Here is a 21,430-nt window from a genome sequence, read left to right as displayed (position 1 = left end):
TCAAAGCTGCACCATCCAGTATTGGACACAGCTACATCCCAGCCTGCATCTACTACCAGGCTGGTGAACCAACTCCTGAGGATCACTCTCCATGATCACTCCAGTAATCCGGAATCATCCTGTAATCTGGAATCTGTAACAAGATCGTTTGGCCCATTGCCTGCAGTTGTTCTAATAAAGAACTGTGAGATATTTTGCACAATGTTGCCTCGGTCTGATCCCTGGATGTGGCTGTATCACCACCACGGGCTCCCCATCCATTACCCAGGGACATACATTACAGACACTAAGGGGATTGTCCCAGGAAGAACCAGTACCTCAGCATCTCCCTCCATATTTCTTGCACACCACCTGCTGGAGACCTGCCAGGCTGTAGAACAGCCCGGTCCCTATACCAAGCATCGTGACATCCACGTGCCTAGGCCGCAACCGCCACTCCGGTATTCTAGGCCACGGCTACCTCCAGACCCGAAGAAAAGGTTAGGCCTGGGTGGGGGTGCTGCAAATCAGTTTTGTTGGTGAGGTCTGACCCAGTAATTTAGTCATCCCGAATTAGTTCTTTTGGAAGTCAACTTCAAGAGCTAACTGTTCAGTTGCTGCCTTATATATCTCACCCCTTGACAGATGCTCTAATCTATAGTAGAATAACCCTTTTTAGGGCTAATCCTTTAGTCCCTGAAATCTTTTATAATTTAATGGCCCTAAAATGTAAACTTAATAAAGAGGCAACTGGGGCGTGGAGTATCCGTAGCTGAGGCTACACGGTGCGGCTACTCCTCTTGTGATCCGACTAACTGAAGAAGGATTGATAGGCAGAGGAGTAGCCGCGACGAGTAGCCTCAGCCCTGGCTACTCCACTCCCCAGTAGCCTCTTTAGTAAATTTGCACATTAGGGCCATTAACAATTTCTAAAATTTTTGTGGGACTAAAGGATTAGCCCTAAAAAGGGCTATCCTACTATAGATTAGAGGAACCTGCCACCGTATCTACCTTAATAGGTAGATCCGTGATAGTAGGTTCCCTTTAACATATTATTTTGTAAATGCAGATGTTAACAGCAATGTAATTAGGTAAATCTCCTATCCTCAGCAGTTGTATTGTCTTTCAAACCACAAAGTAAACGCCACATGTGAACTCAGCCTCTATGCTATTCACTTAAAGGGAACCTACCGCCACATATCTACCTATAAAGGTAGATCGGATGGCAGGTACATCTATAGGATGTGAGGATAGCCCTTTTAAGGGCTAATCCTCACGTCCCCTGTATCTTTTGCTAAGTTTTATTACTCAAATATGTAAATTTTATTAAGCGGCTACTGGGGCACGGAGTAGCCGGAGCTGAGGCTACACGGCACGGCTACTCCACTCCCCAGTAGCCTCTTTGTTCCTCCTACCAAAAATCTTCGGCGCACAGCTCCTCTTGGCTGCGCGCTCTCGTCCGAGAATCCTACCGTCTGCACATGCGCAGTGGCTCAGCCTAAGCTCCAGCTACTCCACGCCCCAGTAGCCGCTTAAGAAAATTTACATATTTGAGTAATAAAAATTAGCTACAAAGGTGCTTAAAGTAAAAAAAGAATTGCCTCTCCTGGAGCCAGCCACTATTCTGGTACTGGGGCTAACAGAATCAGCTGATTGGTGGTGGTCCCAAATGTCAGACTCCTTACAATCTAATATTAATTACCTTTCCCAAAGACATGTCACTAATATCATAAACCTAAAAAAATACCTTTAATATTACAGCTGATCAGTTTAGACATTACTGAAGCAACCTCCAAGCATCAGCACTGAAACTAGCACTTTATGTGTAACTTCATCTTTATTCCTGCTCAGTAATACGTATCAGTGTCCTTCAATTACCACACTAAGTGGGCACATGAAAGGCCGTTTAGCATATTCTGTATGATGCCAATTTACATATATTTATTGCTTGTTAAGCCTTGCTATATTCAGACAACAGGAGGCCTAGTTAGGTCTGCTGAGGACACGGGATTCCTGCGTCAGATGAGAGAGTGTGCGGCCGCTGCGATTCCCTGGCCTTGCACTGACTATAATTATACATCAGATATGTTACATGTGTGTTACATTATTCATGTGGACGAACATTAGCTATATTGTTCCTCAGAATGAATAAGCAGAAAGAATAAGAAGGGCTTTGTAGCAACTGTTACTTTTGTACCATTGAAGCTATCTATCAGTTTATGGAATGTTACCATTCAATGACATAATGCAGAAGTTATGACAATGGAAAAGATGTGAAATAAGATTGAGGAGGGGGATAAGGGGCTGATGTTATGATGAACATAACGCTGAGCCCGGGTGATGATCGTGTACAAGGTCTGCAGCTTGTTACTGAATGAAAAGTGTCGCTATCACAGAATGCTCCTGAGATGAAGGATTTCTCTAGTCAGCAGCAGCTGACTCGCCACTGCCAGGAGGGGTAAGTGTGTAATCAGGGCACGGGCTCCGCAGGTGCAGCCACCTCGGCAGGGCACTTACAATATGCAATCAGACAAAATTGGCATCCCAGAGCGAGGCTCTCGTCAATCAGCTGGAGAGTCATGAAATGTAGAGGGTCGTGTATGGAACCAGGATCCAGTAACCATCTCCATGCCATGACAGATGGCAGCAAAAAATAGTCTAATCACAGGGGTCACCTGCTTCAGGTAAAAGGTCAGGTCCTACATCTGACCAGTGAAATCAATGTCTATTCTCAGATGGCACCTGTTTGTACTGAGAGTTTACACCTAACCTATGACAGTCAGTGTCTGGTCACTGAGGTACCCTCACTTGTAGCCATGGTTCATGTCAAACCATCTGCTTGTGGACACTGCAGGGAAAAAGAGTGTGGTCACACTGCGTTCTAGGTCCGCTCTTGGTGCGTTTTTAAATGCATGTGGTTTTTTGGCCTTTGACTCCTTAACACTCCATGATATACTTGCTGTTAAGGATGTCTGAAGAGATCTCATGGGGTGAGCCCTTGTCATACAGACATGGGGTCTGCAAACACCTACTGCTAACACCTGCAATCAGTGCTAGTACTGATCGTGGGTGTCAGACCTCTAAAGATTCACCGGTGGCAAATGGGCGCCGCCATCTTTGTTGTGGTCGCCAATCCCCATGATGTCATTGGGGATCAGCGATCTGTGGCCATAACACCCTTGGGTCATACAAAGTTCTGAGGCTGTCTCATTTTAGCCTATCTATTCCAATGTGTGATTTGCACATTGTAATAGATGATGTGGAAAATCCCCATATACTGGCATATTGTAGTATGGCAGTATATGGTAGGATCAATCAGACAACCCAGGGTAAAGTACTCTAGGGGATGTGAAAAATAGTTAAAACATTTTTCTTTAAGTTTTAAAATTTTTTTTAAAAAATTACATAACCTAAAAGTTCAAATCACCCCCCTTTCCCCAGAACTGGTCTAAAAAGAAATAAACAAGTTAAAACATAAACATGTAAGGTATCACCACGTCCCAAAATGTCCTTTCTATCAAAATATAATAATGGTTATTCCTGATGTTGAAGCCCGTAACGGAAAATGACCCCCAAATGTCCGAAATGCCATTTTTTCATAATTTTGCAATATATAAAAAATGTTTACAAAATGTCAAAAGGCCGTACAGTCCTCAAAATAGTAGCAATGAAAACGTCATCTCATCTCAAAATGTACAGGCGGTCCCCTACTTAAGAACACCTGACTTACAGACGACCCCTAGTTACAAACAGTCCTCTGGATGTTGGTAATTATTGTACTTTAGCCTTAGGCTACAATAATCAGCTATAACAGTTATCACAGGCGTCTGTAATGAAGATTTATTGTTACTCCTGGTTCTTATGAGAATCCAACATTTTTAAAATCCAATTGTCACAGAGACCAAAAAAATTTTGACTGGGGTTACAATAATAAACTATATGGTTCCGACTTACATACAAACTCAACTTAAGAACAAACCTACAGACCCTATCTTGTATGTAACCCGGGGACTGTCTGTATACCTTACACAGCTCTGTACATTGAAGCTTGAAAAATGTATTCAGAAGATGGCAAAAAATTTGCATCAGAAATGAATTTTTAATTCTTTGTAAACAAGGTTTTTATTTATTATACAGGGCAGGTATCTGCTGTATTATACACCTGCCGCTAACTGGCATGATTGGTACTGGTCAAAGTTGACCATTTCACCTTAACAGCAGCTTCACAAATTGAGCCACCATATTGCCGCTAGGCGTGATTGATTGTTGCCATGAAAGGTGAGAGTCTTCGGGTGGTTCCTATGGCTGCCAATCAACACTCCCTATCATGGCCTGCAGGGGGCAGTCTGTAATATAAGAGCTACATATTCTCTATATACTGCAATACAGGAGTATTGCAGAATATTTCAAAAGCAATCAGACACCCAAGGGTTTAAACACCTTAGGAACCCTAAAAAAGTAATAAGTTTGAAAAGTGCTGCTTTTGGGACCCATACATTTTTTTTTTTATAAAAAGGGATACAAAGGTTGTAAAGTTCTAAAAATTATATAAATGAAAATGTCATCTGTTCTTTCAAATAATGTCATCTTAAACAACTCCATAGGCAACAGTATAAAAAGGTGTGTCAGGATATGGTGATGCAAAAAGATTTTACATTTTTTAAAAATCATTTGTGTTATCTGTACTGCATAGTTACTTCTGCAAATGCAATGCCTGCTTGAAAATGGTGAAACTGCTTTTATTTTTTGTCAATTACACCACTCTTGGAATTTTTTTTCCAGCTTCCCTGTAGATTTCATAGAATATAAAATTTTTCCACTAGTAAGTAGAAGTACTGTACATAACCAGGCTTCATACAGCTCTGTTAAAGAAGAGCAATGAAAAATGTAAAAACACTAAGCCCCTTCTACACTTGCGTTTTTCACGTGTGTATTCTTTTGACACGCAGAACTTGCATTGCATTCTGACCCATTGTAATCAATGGGCTTTTTCAGACTTGCATTTTTTTCACGCACACACACGCACTTAATGCATGTTTAAATCTCAGCATGCTCTACTTTTGCAAGTCGGTGCGTGAAGAACTTACCATACAAGTCTATGCATCAAAAACGCATTGCACTCTGAGACACATGCAAGTCCAATGCAAGTGCAATGCGTTTTTTCCACATCAATTGCCATTGAAAAGCTAGACCTCAGCCCTGAGTCCTTTTCATGCACGTTATCTGCACGTGAAAATGCATTGAAAACACGTGTGAAAAACTGAGACACTAAACAAACTCTGACTGAAACTGATTGCACTCTGATGCAAAATGTCACTTTTTCACTGACCGAACCCTGATCGTACCCTGACGTGATCTCCAACGCAAGTCTGTAAGGGGCCTAAAACTGAAAATGGCCTAGTCCTTAAAGGGTTCAATTCTGTAACCATGTGTTTCCTAGCTGGTGTATCAAAACCTAACTCTATCATGGGTGATAAGTTGAAATACATCTCTCCATATATTATCATGGGTGATACTGTGTACCAAGGCACTGTATTAATCCCTGTAATCTTTCACACCTTCTGTTGTGTAAGCTCAGTGATACAGTCTCATCTTATGTTTTTCTCTATAACAGACTCAGCTCCGGGATGGAAAACGGGAGAGTATAATCAGCACGCTCTTTGTATCGCCATCAGACATTGAGAATGGGCAGACAATAACATGCCGGGCTACTAACAAGGCAGTACCGGGAGGAAAGGACACGACCGTCACCATCAACATCCAACGTAAGTATCCCACTACCCCCCTTTCCATGGCTCAGAAAGATACAACCATGTATAACCTTTTGCCAATTACTCCAGCTCGTGTGATGAAAATACACTCTTTAAACCATTTCTCATCAGATATATTCTACATCTCAAATATCTTGTTTGTGGCCCCTATAGCCCTGCATAAACCCTCTAGCACAACACTGTATGCATTTTTGGTCTTGTTTTTTTGCCATAAAGATGGCCGTTTGTCTCCCATATATTAACTGTATTGCATCGTAAGCAAGCCGTAGCCACAGAAAAACAGCTACTCTTCTATGAAGAAGTATGGGGTCATTTATGATTAGCCGGCTGCAGTGTATCACTAGCCATATTTCCCATTAAAGTCAATGAGGCTGATGCAAAAAAAAACTTGCGGTAGCTAAAGTTTCAGACAGTTCTGAAAGTATAGTTCAAGGAGGAAAAAAGTATTAGAAATGAAGAAGAAAATCATTATTTGATGGGGAATTCACATATTTTCTAACAGGTATTTTAATGGAGGTGACAGGTGACAAAATATCAGAGCCTCATAAAGATGACAGGAACTTCTGTTCTGATTTTTTATAAGAGCTATTTGGATAGCGATCCCTCGGCGTTCTTAGCCTACTTTGCCTCAACTCTGGAGTTTCCATTATAATTTTTTGCTCTGTGTTGAGGGAAATGCTCTAATTATTTTCTTCTGATCTAGGATCTCAGACACTGGTTACTAGTGCGGCCACTTAAAGTTTATTGATATGGAGATGTAGCCCTCACACCACAAAGTTATTCTCCCATGATCTAGAAGCAGCGGAGAGTGAGCAGCAGGGTATTGAGCAGACAAGAACCGCTCTGTTTGTTTTTTTACCCCTTCAAGCTAGTGCCCGTTTTTCTCCTGAAACCCTTTTCAGGAGTTTCTATATTTCTATTGATCTATTGATCTCCCATCACTTCCTCTTCATTGTAATTGTTGCACAATAACTCCCAGATCGATTTTCCTCTTATAATCACTTAATTACTTGTGTGAAAGGAAGAGCAAAGGATTAGCTATCTGCTCAGAAATTGATGAAATATAATCACTGGATCAATGGAAATGTTTTGTGGTACAGGATTTGCAGCCTTCAGTTATTATTCACTTTCAGTATTATATAGGTAACTCCCATTGGTGCAGCCATTGCAGTGAATATATAGCAGCCTTATTGCCTCCCCGCTTATCCAGCCATTGTAATTGTCAATCACTACTGTAGCCTTGGCATTTTATTCATGAATCAGGGTGCCAGGGATGAGCAGATGGGATACTGTGTAATGAATTATTACCTGCTTACATGACTGGGAGAAATATTCATTAGACATAACGTATAGGATTTTGGTTCTTGAATGTAAAGTAATTTGATGTCAGTGTTAATATTTCAACAGCCTCAGATCTGGCTTGGTAGAAAGTCTCTGCAGGATAATCTTATCAACAATTTAGCCCGAATACAGGCCCTTGAGCTCTGCGGGGCCACAACATTTCATAAGGACATAATCAGACCAGGTCTTATTAAGTGTGTCCCGACTCTGCAGGGTGAAGAATCACCACTGTGCTGGACGACCATTAACTGTCCCAGTCACTGCGGGGTGAACGTAGTGACATGAACCTCCAGCCAATTATTTTGGCCAGTGCCACTGTAGGTTGACCATATATAGTTAGGAGCAAGGATCCTGTCCATCTTTATCTGTGAATATTCTGAATTACGCCCCGTCTCCTCCACAGAACAATGGTATTTATAGCTGCGCTGCACTAATAACCGACCGTGCAGGAATTGCCGGGCATTAAACAGCATCTTCTTTTCGGGACACACTAATTGGAAGGATGAAAGAGGCAACAGCTATCAGAAGACTTTGAAATGAGATTTCGAATAAAGATCTCGCTCGCTCTGAATTGCTTGCGCGGAAAAGCAATTAAAAATGCTATTAACGGCTACGAACTGCATCTGGAACGGAAGAACACACGTAGGAAAATAATTATAATTAACCCCATTATTCCTGGCAAACAGTTACATGGAATGTAGCGGTCTCCTCCTCAGAACCAGCCAGCTCCTCCCGGGAATACAGAGAAACGAGGCTCTTTTTTTTCCGTTTTATTATTCATGTACAAAATTAAATCCGGTCACAAATGCTCATTATTATAACTGGCAGGAGCTGAACGCAAACAGCATTAATCAAAGACGTGCTAACCCAGAGACATGTTCCTCTACACCGCCAGTGGTGGCGGCCACAGTATATGCAACATGGCACTTTGTAACAGGTTATTGAAGGATATCCTGCAACAAACAATGAAAAAATACCCAGTAATTTATACATGTTCCTGGAAAAGCTTTGTCAACATGGCTACCTTTGAAGGCAGATATGTCATGCAGGATTTACAATTATGGTAGCCATATTCTATTACAGTTAGGTATCAAATTATCCTAATTATGCTGCTTGGAGAATTTAGCCATTTTTGTTGTCTATCAATCAGCTTTTTTAGAATAAGACCAAACAAATTCTTCTTGTGTCAATTCAGTGACGCCTCTTATTATTAGATGATTGGTGAAGAGTCCTTTGAATCACCAATAACCTCGGTGCACGTTTGTCTCTTTGCACAGGCTGATGCTGTAGTAATTTTTTCTCCTGTATTCAGTTGCATTAGGCATCGGCAGCACATGGCTGTTTACACAGGATGATGCGCTGCCAAAGACTTTGAATAAAAGATACAATTAGCTGATTATGATTGTCAAGCCTTTAAGAAGCTGCTTATGACTCGTGACTACAGAGATTATCTACATTGAAGCTGGGAATATTTTTTGGCTCTTCTTCACCTCTAAAGACTGAACAGTAACTTAAAGTTCCTGTGCCACAATACAAACTATTAGTAGATATAAAAGGGGGTATTTTCAGGGCTTCTGCACCATGCCAATGCTAGCACTTTCAAATATTTCCCCCTTCCCACCCCCTCCACGCCAACCGGGGAACATGAAGGGGGGGCTTGGCCATAGAGAAGTGGGGTGTATCTCGTTCTCGCGCATGGCCACTCACTGCAGCCACCAAATTTTCATATGTGAAAATTCAAGGGCTGCATTTATTTCAATGACAGGTAGGGCCTGGCGTAGAAATAAATGTTGCGTAAGCCCCCATCGGATAAATCAACAGGCCGGAGTGGGTCGATACATCAAGAGGCCAGCTGCGGGGGTATCATATGGGGCTATCATATGATAAATAACCTCCATAGTGTGTGTGTATGTGTGTGTAGATATACAGTATATATATATATTTTTTTAAATAAACTTCATGATTGTGCACCGATATCTTGGCACCAGCATAGTAATTATATTAGCACCCCCCCCCCCCCATAATATGAATTGATTTTAAGAATCCAATACTGCACTCACCTATGGGGAGTAGGCTGCTCTCTCCCTCATTCATCCTCATAACTAATATACATTTGCTGTTTTCTCTGCTCTTATATATGATTAATGTGCACTTATATGTATGTAATGGAGCCCTTTAATAACCTTCATTTCTTGTAATTACAGATCCTCCTTTGGTTAATCTTACAGTGGAGCCTCAGCCTGTACTGGAAGATAACTTGGTCAAATTTCACTGCTCTGCCAAAGCCAATCCTGCAGTGACACAATATCGGTAAGATCTTATGGCCGCACATGGAGGATGATTCACAAAACATATTGAAATATTTTTTTTTTCTGCACTCAAGTTTTGTCAACTTTTCACTGAAATTGTTTATTTGTGGGCAGGACCATATACTTTAGTTTGATAGAGGATAGGAATCAAATGTAATGTGTCATTTGATTTTAGTAAAAAAAATGTCAGGAAGTGGTCATAGGAGAACATCACTGTGCCATTCCTGAGAATATGATCCATGTCTGCTACAATGTGCAGTACAGATGCACCTCCTTGTGTGGTATAAGGCTTAAAGTCACTTTCAATCTTTGCATTAGAACTGCATTGAACAACGTGCAATTGGAGTGCAGGGGCAGAGGTTTTCCCAATCACATATGTATTTAGGCCTTAGCTGCATTTACTGACCAATAAAACACATTTGTGTACAGGTAGGATAACTAACATTTCATAAGTCTGATATTGAAGAATGTTGAGAAAATTGAATTTTTTTTCTCCCTATGTTCAGTGCCTTTACTTGTTTCCTTTACAACACAGGTTATAATTAAGCTGCCAGGGAACTACAGACGACATGCAAGGTTCCCATCCCCCTCCAGAAATCCCAGCTTATATAAAAAGAATTCTGCACAGAATGTAGGATATAATGAATGGTTCTCAGCTCCTGCTTCTCTTTATTCCACATTTTACAATTATTCTCATATATGAACTGTGCTCATTTTTCATCTCTGAGATACAAAAAGGCCTTAATTTTGCAGCCACTTCATTCTAAACAGTAAGTTCTGCAGCCGGTAGCTTGCAACAAGGCTGTGATATATCTGCACCATTAAATCCGGGCTAAAAATAGGTCCCCAAAGCACATTAGCAGATATTGTGCCAGGTATAGGCATTGCCATCCTATATGTGATGCCGTGTAGGAAAGTCATGTGTATCGAATATCAGACATTGTAGTCTGTCCCATAAAGGAAAAGATAAGACGTAGATGTATATGAACTGATGTATTTGAAAATTTGTTAAAAAATCTGAAACCGTTATGGGCCCACTCAATATGCAAAATTTACACAATGGGATGTAGGATTGTGCTCATAGAGTGACCTGGGTATAAAGACTTTTAATATAGGTACAATAATAAAAAAGTATCTAAAGCACCAAACCCAGTATTCCCTCTACCTCAGTGGCAATTCATAATACATTTTCATCATAAAATATATGTTGTTTATTTTTCTTATAGCCTGTAAAACATAATCTATATAAAATGATACAAAATATTTCAAGTCCAATAAGAGATTCTTGTATGAGTCTGAAACAATTAGAATTAAACGTTATTTAACTATTATATAGCACACACGGTATTCGGATATTGACAGATCTGTAACCTCTATAAATTTCTTTTGACTTCAATTCTTATAATATGAATTGCCCCTGAGGTATAGGGAATACTGAGTTTGGTGCTTCAGATCCTTTTTTTTTTAAAGGAGTAAATCCTCCATTTTTTGCAGTGTGGCAGATTGGGTGGCTAGGCCCCCTGACAATCTAGGTCCTATTTCCAACCCTGGGATGAAAGATTCTTGTTATGTTTGTTTGTGAAAATGATACAAGCGTTATTTTTGTTGTACAAGCGTTTTTTCCATTATTGCCATGGTCATGACAACATTTGGTCATGAGTAACATTTATGTAAACGTGGCCTTAGGCTACATGCACACGAACCTGGATTTTGGCTGTGTGCTAGCTGTTGTTTCACTTCTATGGCTCATACATATGACCACGATTTTCACGCTCCTGTGTATGAGCAGTAATCTTCTTCTGTCGGCGGCACATGAGCGAAGCTCACACACCAATTACACACAAGTCTGTTGTTTGTTGCCTGTGAACAGCACGTGTAGGTTGAGCAGTAGGTTGATCAGTACGTTTAAGGAAAGCTGCTTCGACCTGTTAAAATCCTTTTTAATGGAAAAGTTTCAATGGATGAGTGTCTGTCATCAAGAAGTGGAGGCAACAGTAGTAAGAGATGACTACAAAATCCAACAACATGGGGTTTATTTTATTTTCTATATCTACAGAGAGACACATTTCTGCAGATCAGCTGCATACAAATGAGAAGGGGATTTTGTCATCAATACTATTTGCCAACTTTCTTCATTATTTTATCTTAAGCATATTGGAACAGTAGACGCAACGTTTGCAAAAATCTCCATACAATATAAAGTAATTTGACTCTGTAAGGGTCTACTTGACATTTGGCTTTTCAGCACCAAATACACATTTATAAAGGATGAAAAAATATTGTCAGACCAAAAACAGCTTTTCTGTTGGAGCCTGATTCATAATTGCTGAACATGGCTGGACAGAAGGAATGGCCACTTTGTGGTGGGCAAGCTACGTTTTTCATGCAAAATAAGTAAATTTATAGCTTTCTGCGCAATCACAAGCAATTTCCTGCCCATTGATTCACATTATCTCTGTGGTGCTGCTTGGAAGTTTTTGTAGTTGGTTCTTCATGATTTTAAGTGGATTTGTCTCAGAAACAGTTTTTCTGAGAGAGGACCTTTACTTTTGATTCCTATTGCTACGTTGCATGCTGAGTATGGAGCTTAAACTCTTTTACTATGAATCGGATTGAAAAGGACCCTGCAGCTTGGTCTCGTCTTCGAACTTCAGCCCTTCCAGCGATAGGAGAGCGGATAATCTTTCCAGCCAGTTCCGTGCACACTCCCACGTACAACCTACATTGACGCGGCAATAAATTGAAAGCATTCGAGTGTGTAATACCCAACATTATTAAGAGTCGCTGCGTAATTTAAGATAAGTTTAATAGCTTTGCAGATGTAAGACCCCAGAGCCGGGTTTAAAATGCAAAGCAACCCTGTATCTCAGCATCACAACATGTGCTGTATATATTAGGATCAAACAAGTGGCTGGGGGAGGGAGAAAACTCGAATTGTTGTTGACCCTCTCAGGATTGCTAGGTATAAGGGATTCCATTTCTGTGATTGATGCCTTCGCTGCTGAGATCTGACACCTAGAAGTATTTAAAAATAAAAAGTGTAGATTGTAAGTTGTGTTTTTTCTTATCAGCTCTCCTTATAAAAAAAAAATAAGCAGGGAATGCTGTAGCGGTGAAGCCCTGGTAGCAGTGTTAATTAGGTTAATTATTTAATGTCTATCCTAGTTTTTCATCATCTTGTCCAAGGAGAAAATTGCAGCTATTGGGAGGCATGGGTCAAGTGCATTGCAAAAAAATTGTAATTGATTTTGCATAATTTTAATGGATTCTATAACTAATTTTAAAAATATTTATACAATTTTATTAAACAGTTTTCGTGGTTTCATCATTTCATTTTTATCTAAAAAAGAAGGAGTCGTGTTAAAATGGACCGACTCCAACTCCAAAAACATATAATAATAAATAAAATTTCTTTGAAATGCCTTTTCTATTTCTGATCTAAGGACTCAGGCCAGAGGTGAACAACTCAACTCAAGGAGCTGCATCAGTATCCAGTACCTCCCCCCCCGACGCAGTCCAAGGCTACATTCACATTGACGCGTGCCCGCCTAACCGTAGCACGGCAGGCACACGTCAACGCCGGGGAGATGAGGAGGGGGTGAGCGCCGTTCACCCCTACCTCTCTCCATAGAGAAACATTGCGCATGGCCCCTTAATCCGGGAAAAGATAGGACATGTCCTATCTTTGCATGGGGTAGGGAATGGTCCTACTCCTTAGGGCGCCCATTACCGTCTATGGGGGACGTATATCCGCTGCATATACGCCGGCCTTAAATACTTCCTCAATATGGCTGTGTGAATGCAGCCTTAATACTGTAGATTCCCCCCACTGTCTATATATTGAGTGATATGGACCATGATTTGGGAACCATTTAGCAGTACAGAGGTTATTTTTGTAAGGTAAGTGCTTGCAGCAATTGGGGGATGTGAAAGGGTTTGTGCTCCAGATTCAGCTCCCTTGTCACCTTTCTCACATTGTTAATCATAATTAATGACAATATTAAGGAGGTCTTTCCTCAGCGTGTATAACACTGGGGTGGTTCTTGATTAATGACTCTGTGTATTGGGAACTGCAGGATGGCTTCGCCGTCTGCCCTGCACCTTTGTAATGTGTGTCACTTATGGATCTTGTGATGCATAAAATATTTTGTCTATGGCAATAAGATGCAGTGTCTCCGTGTTAATAATACCGCTGCCCTATATATAATATAATGAATTGCATTGAAATTGCTGCAAGAAGCAGATCTGTGCTTCCTGTGGCATATGGGATTAAGGACTGGCATATAACCTTCTCCAGGCAGGTTCATTCCATGTGAAACAGGACGCGCTGGGAATCCTCTTAAATTAGTTAGTTGCATTTAAATGCTGAATACGAAACTCGGTAATTAAATTAATCCATCAAAACTAAGCGAGGTCGACAGTAAACAGTTTTTACTCATCTTGTTAATATTCATCTGGTTTGTTTGCTAAAGCTCTGCAGTCCTCCTTAGTAGTACAATTTACTGGGTGCTGTGGTGTTTAACCTGTATCCCAATGCTGAAATCTATTAACACTGTAAAGTTAATGTTGGTGGCAGAGGTAACATGGTCAATGGAGTGCAGACTAGAGAAAACTATTAATGCAGTGTAGGAATTAATCAATTGGACAGCTCTGTGCAAGTATATGTATCAGATGTGAACATAGAGCTCCATCTAAATGGACTACACAGCTTAATCAACCACCAAAAGCTGCGAGATGACTGGTTGGTCAATGAAAGGACAAACATTAAAAGGGTTGACCGCTGCTAAGAAACTTTACTAGGATAAGTTCAAGACCCTAATAGGCTCAACTGTATTGTACCTACCTGGTAAAGTGTCTCTGTAGCCAATGGGAGGCGCAGGTCACATGACCCACTTGCAGCAGGACACTGGACTTTCTGCGACATCCCATGTCCTGCTGACTTCTGGTGGAAGAAAGGGCTCTGCAGTAATTATTGTATTCATGCCCACTCGCTCCCGTACCAATAGTACATAGGGTAAATGCCAAGGACACCCGCACACCCCTCCAACCACTGACAGTAAATAAGGTTAAATAAAGATACATGAAAAGATACATTCAAGTCCTACCTAGAATCCTACAGTGTTGATCTATTGGGGAAACAAAAACCCCGCAGAGCCAATGCTAATTGGCCTGTAGTAGTTTTTTATACAGACCAATATGGTATATAGATACATAGTACATATAGTACATATATATAGATATATAGTACAATAATTGTATCCAGGTGAGGGAACATGTGTAATGGGTTCTTCCATCTAAGGAACATCAAAGTTTATCTAGAAAATAATAATAATAAATCTCTATATCTAGTGTTCACAAGGGAGAGCCCTTATACATTGTAACAAACCTTGTACCTGTGTCAAGGCACAAGGTCAGAGCACACTTTAGCCACCGAAAGAAAATAACTCTTTCATTCAGTGACAGCCAACAGAGATACAAACCATGGCTGCTTATTTTTGTAAAATTGTTAAAGGTCCAAGTTAGACTAAGTTTGCATTCCCTCCTTTTATCAAATTATGGAAACCCCACGTCATTTTATTTGGTATTGATAATTCCGTACTTTGAAGTCCATGGGGAACGGAAGGTGAATGGAAGACTTTCTGTTGAGCTTATGTTTTTAGCTTCCTTTATACTGTCCTAAAACTGAGACTCCAAAGCAGGTGTGAACTGGATGTTACAGTTTTTGATACAATTTAATACAAAAAAATGCAAGTGAATAAGAAGCTTTCACACAACGACCTTCCAATTATGTCTTAGTGTTATCAGACAAACAGAATCCACATTTGCTGTGAACGCTCATTGCCATCTGATGTACCCAACACAGAATGTGATCAGCCGCCTACAGATATCTGATGATGCCAATTGTTGTGGCTGGAAATGGCTGTTTTCCCACTTTCTGTAGTTAATATTTAATAACATATGCTTTGATAATCAACAAAATAAGTCTTTATATTATCAAAGTAAGTAAAATTGTATCTGAAAATATTGTCATCCTGCAGTAGCATACTACATCTCATTCTAGAGACCACAGATGACAGCTCCAGCTCCCTGCCATGGACCTTTCAAATTATCTCTAATTTGCTTTTTTTCAGTTTCTGTAAACTGAAAGCGCAGCTCACCCCCACCCCTCGCCATGTCCTATCTTTTCACGGGGTATGGAACGGTACGGCGGGCACACATCGTGTAAATGTAGCCTTAGGGTGGATTCACACTGGCTTGTTTGTTGTATGTCCGTTGCACATCCATTGCGTATTGTCTCCATGTTGGTTCTGTTTTTAGTTTACATTGGGGCTCATTTACGCCGCACTTTCCTTGGGTTTCCTGCATTTTTCCGTCTGCTTTCACGCGACAGAAATCAGGGGGCGTGGCCGTTGGACAACCCAATGGATTCGGAAAAACCGCAGAATTTTAAAAAAGAATTTGTGTCGCAAGATCAGCACTTACATGCACCGGGACGAAGAAGGTGAACTCCGGCAGACCTCGGCGCAGCAGCGATGCCTGCTGGATATTGGACGCACGACCTTAGTGAATCCCGGCAGATCCGAATCAGCTTCAGACAACACGCCACGGGATCGCAACTGGACCGGGTAAGTTAATGAGCCCCAATATGTCTATGATGCTTCCCAGCATCATCAGTGAAAAACCGGACCTTTCATCAATTTTTCTTTTTAGACTTCTATTGCCTTCTGGGATCCACATCCATGAAAAAATAGGTTTCGAAATTTTTATCACAGACAATGGGTCAGTGGAAAACAACTGAAATGTGAAAACACCCATTGAAAACAATAGATGTGAAAAACAACTACTGTGATTGATTAATCATCCAGCATCAGACACAGGGATTAATCTGGCGCAGCAGAGAACTGTCTAGTTCTACCCTGCACTGGACTAAAGACCAACATATTGATACATCTCTCCCACTGTGACTTGTTCTAGTAGGATTCCCAATGGTCAAGTCCCCTTCAGCTGCACCACAGCTATAATGAAGCATTAATAGTTTGTATAGAAATCAATGCACCATCAATGTCTGTATGGATATTTCAGGTCCTCCATAGAGGATCAGTTCTTCCCTTAAAGGGTTCTAAGGCACAGATGCAACTCATTCATTTGGCCATTAGAAGGATATTACTTATGAGGCAAATTGTGGCTGCAGTGAGTATAATTACTGGCACTGCAAGGGACCTACTTATAGAACGGATGGTACACAGACATTAGTGACATCTAGTACCTTACAAGTGATTATCTGCTGCATTCACCACACTATTCTCCACATAAAACATCCTCCACGTATATACAATATATGGGGCAGTCAAGGCATCATCATCCTGGACACATTGGGGCTCATTTACTTACACTGTCCTGCGGAGTTCACGAAAGTGCATTGTCTGACGATCATGCACTGTGCCGTGTTTCACTATGATTGTGTGCCCGATATCCTGCATATGTCGTTCCCCCGCTCAGGTCCGACAGGGTTCACTGTCTTCTTCCTGGTGCATGTAAGTGCTTGATCTTGTGACACAATTTGAAAGTTAAATCCCATGCTCAGTCCGAATCAGTCGGATCGTCTGATGGCCTGTCCCCTCCCATTTCTGTCGCATGAAATCCAGCGCAGCCACACCACAATCCGATCGCATGCAACACCATCCCCAGTTAAATACTTGTCCCAGTGGCGCAAATCCCGAAAGTGTGTCCACAGACCCTTAGTAAATAAGCCCCATAGAATTCACATGCATTATGTATTTCTAGGAGGCTTATTTATCCTCAGTGACTACCACAGACAACCATTATCTGTCCTCATACAGTTTTAAGCCATTAATACGACTAGTGATACCACCAATATTCGAAAGACTATGATTGGGTTACAAAAACCCTGATTCCCATGCTGTCTGTAAAGAGCAAAAACAACTTGAAGACGATCGTTAATGTTAGTAACACAAGCTGCCATTTTATTTCCAGCTATCATTGCTTCTTACAAATAACGCTTGAACAAGCAATGCAAGCAGAAGTGAAGCCGTTAAGGAAAGCAGTAAAGCAGCTTCTGCCGCCACAGAAGGGAAACATTCCATTATTTACTATGTGCGAGGAGCCGACGGATGAAATGGTGCTTCCATAATCTGAATACCTTCCTGAGCATAAAATACCCACCACCGCTGGCGTTGCTTTAAATGAAGCCGCTCTGGGTCTCCTTACAGCTGGAACGTCCCACCTAATGGCTAAGCCACCGCCATTAAATCCTGTTTATGAACTTACTAAATGAAGCTTAGAAAATGAGCAGCGACTTTCCTTCCTTCTATTTCCTTACAGTTCTAGAATCTGAGACAAATAAGCAGATTGAAGGCATTTTCATCCCTATCTCCTGGCAGGAAGGTCCATGCGCGTCATTGATTACACAAATACAATATACCAGGAATATTTCAGCCAGTAATCTCACTTTTCCTGGTTGCTTCCATTGATCACCAGTCGCACATGAGGCTTGTACATGATTCTCCCCCAGACACAGCTGCGACTGATAGCACTAATTTAATTAAAAAGCAGATATCGGCCTCATTATTGACTGTCAGGTACATTCAAGAACTTCCTCGCTCCGATATCTGGTGCTGCCGGCATAGCTTAGATGTAACAGCCGGTAACGTGCATCACCAACTGTCTATCCAGCTCAGTAATTGTCAACTGGATGGTCTACAGATCTACCTGGGCCAAAATTGTTATATGCAACAGAGCTGGCATTGAATGCAATTGATGTATGTGGAATTGCTATGGGTAATATCCCTTACATTAGAAAATGCTACCTATACCTATGACCAATGGATTTTTGGCAAGCAGAAAATCTGTTGCATTTTTTCACACGGTGTGCTTGTAGCCTCGAGTACCGAAAGCAATACAACAAAGGTGCTCAGAGCCTCAGAGTGGACCATAAATGTATTGCACCATAGATGGTTATAGTTGGATTTGATTAAAAAGAGGCTTAATGCTAATAGAAATTGTACTTTCATTTTATTTATTCAGCTGTCAATCCTTCAGCCCAAAAAAGCTGCATTAGATTTGTGATTCCCAGGGCTTTACCTCCACCACCCTCTTGTTATTACGCACCCACTGCAACACATGGAGCATTAGTGGCAGGTAGCCACCATGACTCGACTACAAGAAACAGAAAAGCTACCAGCCCCAATTTAGACTCCACCTTTTCTATGTAGGACAGGCACTCGTTTTTCGCTGCACATATTGGGGCAGATTTACTTACCCGGTCCTGTCGTGATCCCGCGGTGCATTCTCCGACGAGGATTCCGGTCTACTGCAATCCACTAAGATCGTGTGCCCAAGTTCCTGCATGTGTCGCTTCTGCGCCGAGTTCCGCCAGAGTTCACCTGCTTCTTCACTTCTAAATGTTAAATCCTGCGCGTTGTCCAAATCCGTCGGGTTGTCCGACGGCCTGTCCCCGGACAAGCCGGCACTGATGCTCCAAAATCCGATCGCGTGCGCCAAAATCACAGGGTAATTTGGAGCAAGACGAAAATGCGCTCCACGGACCCTTAGTAAATGAGCCCCATTATCTACTTTACCTCAGACTGTTAACACTAAGTTATCTGGTATAATATAGGACTGCATGCTGCGTCTCTATTATCTGTACTCAGGAATATTAACCCAGATCTATTATTGTGGCTGCGCCAGTTTTCTGATTTTCACTAGAGAGAACATGCAATCTGCCTGAACATGTATTTATAAAGTGTCTGCGCCAGTTTTGTGTCATGACTGCACTGTGTCTGACAAGACAGGAAGAATCTGCACTTAAAGGGGTGTGTTACTGTTTAGTGGAGTCTGTGACCCAGTTAACGACTTGACAGAATTGTTTTGCACGCTATCTATTAAATGTGCACCAAAAATAAAATGGAGGGGTTCATATAATTGAAGACCGAGCACCAGTATTCATCAATCTGGTGCACCCTGCACATTTGTGAGTACTGCACTTTTTATAAATCTAGGCCATTGTGTGTTATTTGTGGTGTTATATAGGATTGCAGATAACTTCTACTACATTATCTGTGGTCTGAGCCATTACTGTGTTATTTGTAGTGTTACATAGGACTTCTAGTACATTGTGTATATTTTTGGATATATAATTATCCACTTCTCAGAAGATGGAATCAGACATTAGCCAATTCCTCCCTCTCCTCCAATCCCTGGGTATAATATTAAAATACTAAATTATGAGCCAATGATTTATATTATACAGTGTGTTCTGGACAAAAAGACACAACATTGTATTAATATTTTACACCCCGCTACTCCATATGCTGTTGGCCCCCAACTAACTTCTGAGGGAGATTACCCTTCAGCTTTATTGAAGGAACACCCTCAACTGCATAGGAAGCTACCTCTTTACTTTCTGCACATGAGAACTAATTTATAATTCACAGAGAGCAGATGAGAGTGAATACCTGCGCTTGTTCCAAGCTGTCATTGTGACAGGAATCGCTTGGTGTTTGCTAAGGCCGCCCTGACAAACAAATCACCTGACATTACAGAGTCACCCTGCGTTTTCTAGAATTGTGTAAATATAGAATTATCAATGTGGCCGTCTGACTATTATGCCCAATTTTCTGGTCAATTCTACAATAGCAGTATTTCCAAACAGCTCAAAAGCTACATTTTGGGTACTCATTCATACATCCATTACAGATATAAATAAAAGGAAACCTACCACTTGAAGTGGCAGGTTTCAGATGGAAATACCGGGCACCAGCTCAGGGTGAGCTGGTGCAGGAGCTGATTTTTGTTAGTGTTTTTAACCGCTGTATTGCGGTTTAAAACACTTTTTAAACTTTATAGCCGGCGCAGGGAGGTACGCGCTCGGCGCTTACTATACGCGCGACCGTGCGCACGGCTCCATAGGAAGTGAAGGAGAGCCGCGTGCATGGTAAGCGCCGAGCGCGTACCTCCCTGCGCCGGCTATAAAGTTTAAAAAGTGTTTTAAACCGCAATACAGCGGTTAAAAACACTAACAAAAATCAGCTCCTGCACCAGCTCACCCTGAGCTGGTGCTCGGTATTTCCATCTGAAACCTGCCACTTCAAGTGGTAGGTTTCCTTTAAAAACTTCTGGGAACCAACAGGGGTTGTTCTAAAAAAAACAAAGGAACTTTGACTTACTTTCCTGTTCACCCCTCTGGTCCAGCATGGCAGCTCATGGCACTGCAGGCCCCTGTTTGTATACGGGCTGCATTACCAATGTGCCATTGATGTGACGCTTCCACCATAGCCCCAATCTACACAAAGAGACCAGAAATGTTGTAAGGCATGGCACTGGAGCATGGGCAAGACAAGAGGTGAACATAAATAACCTTGTTGTTTTTAACAGTAACCTATTTCTGCCAATTAATTTGATAACTTCAAAGTACCCCTTTAAGGAAGATAAGTAGCCAAAATATCAACTATTGTGCAGGATTATCAAGGTTTGTTTTTAAATTGCTGCCTCTTTAAGAGGATGAGCTCAGAAGCATTGTAACCACATTCCTTGGTAGCTTTTTACAGGTTGCGTTGACTGCGTGTGAAGTATCTGCAACTTCTGAGGCTGGATGAACCAGGGGCCGCTGCGCTGGGACCCCTTTATCTGGCTGTGACGAGAGAATATGCCCTGCGCTCTTTGCCGTCTTATGTTGTTATGGGAACTGGCACAAAGACGATTCAGTCAAGAGCGGGCGCGCTCTGCTGTTCTTGATCTCATGAGGGAAAATCCATTCTGATACCTAAAACACTGAAAACCCTTAAGTATCAATAACGTAAAGGTGGAAATGTTCTCAGCAAAATTTTCCTTGTTTTGTGTGTGAAAGAAGCATTAAAAGTAGTGATCCTGTGTGTGTGTGCATCAGTCCCAGTGACAAGGCGGTAAAGACTAGGGCTGATGGCGGTAACAGATCAATCCAGATTCCCTGAATTAAACAGAAGTCGGCATGAAGATGGCAACAGTTACAGGTTCTCTAGTCTGCAGAAATTA

At 41.4% G+C, this 21,430-nt stretch overlaps 1 protein-coding gene and 1 long non-coding RNA gene across 4 annotated transcripts in view; one reads left to right on the top strand and one right to left on the bottom strand.

Annotated features, from left to right (window-relative positions):
• Positions 1-20,694, bottom strand: part of LOC140135334 (uncharacterized) — a 29,403-nt gene extending 8,709 nt beyond the window's left edge. Inside the window, exon 1 of the long non-coding RNA XR_011856500.1 lies at positions 20,587-20,694. This is a non-coding gene — a long non-coding RNA (uncharacterized lncRNA). The remainder of the gene's footprint in view (positions 1-20,586) is intronic.
• KIRREL3 (kirre like nephrin family adhesion molecule 3) overlaps positions 1-21,430 on the top strand; it is a 535,939-nt gene that overhangs the window by 456,058 nt on the left and 58,451 nt on the right. For all 3 annotated transcript variants that reach the window (XM_072156677.1, XM_072156678.1, XM_072156679.1), the window contains 2 exons: positions 5,594-5,744; positions 9,296-9,401. In XM_072156677.1, the coding sequence (XP_072012778.1) occupies positions 5,594-5,744; positions 9,296-9,401 (257 nt within the window). The remainder of the gene's footprint in view (positions 1-5,593; positions 5,745-9,295; positions 9,402-21,430) is intronic.

Source organism: Engystomops pustulosus, chromosome 6, assembly GCF_040894005.1.
Source record: "Engystomops pustulosus chromosome 6, aEngPut4.maternal, whole genome shotgun sequence".
NCBI lineage: Eukaryota > Metazoa > Chordata > Amphibia > Anura > Leptodactylidae > Engystomops > Engystomops pustulosus.
Note: the sequence above shows the minus strand (reverse complement) of the source record. Positions and strands in the feature narration are given on the sequence as shown.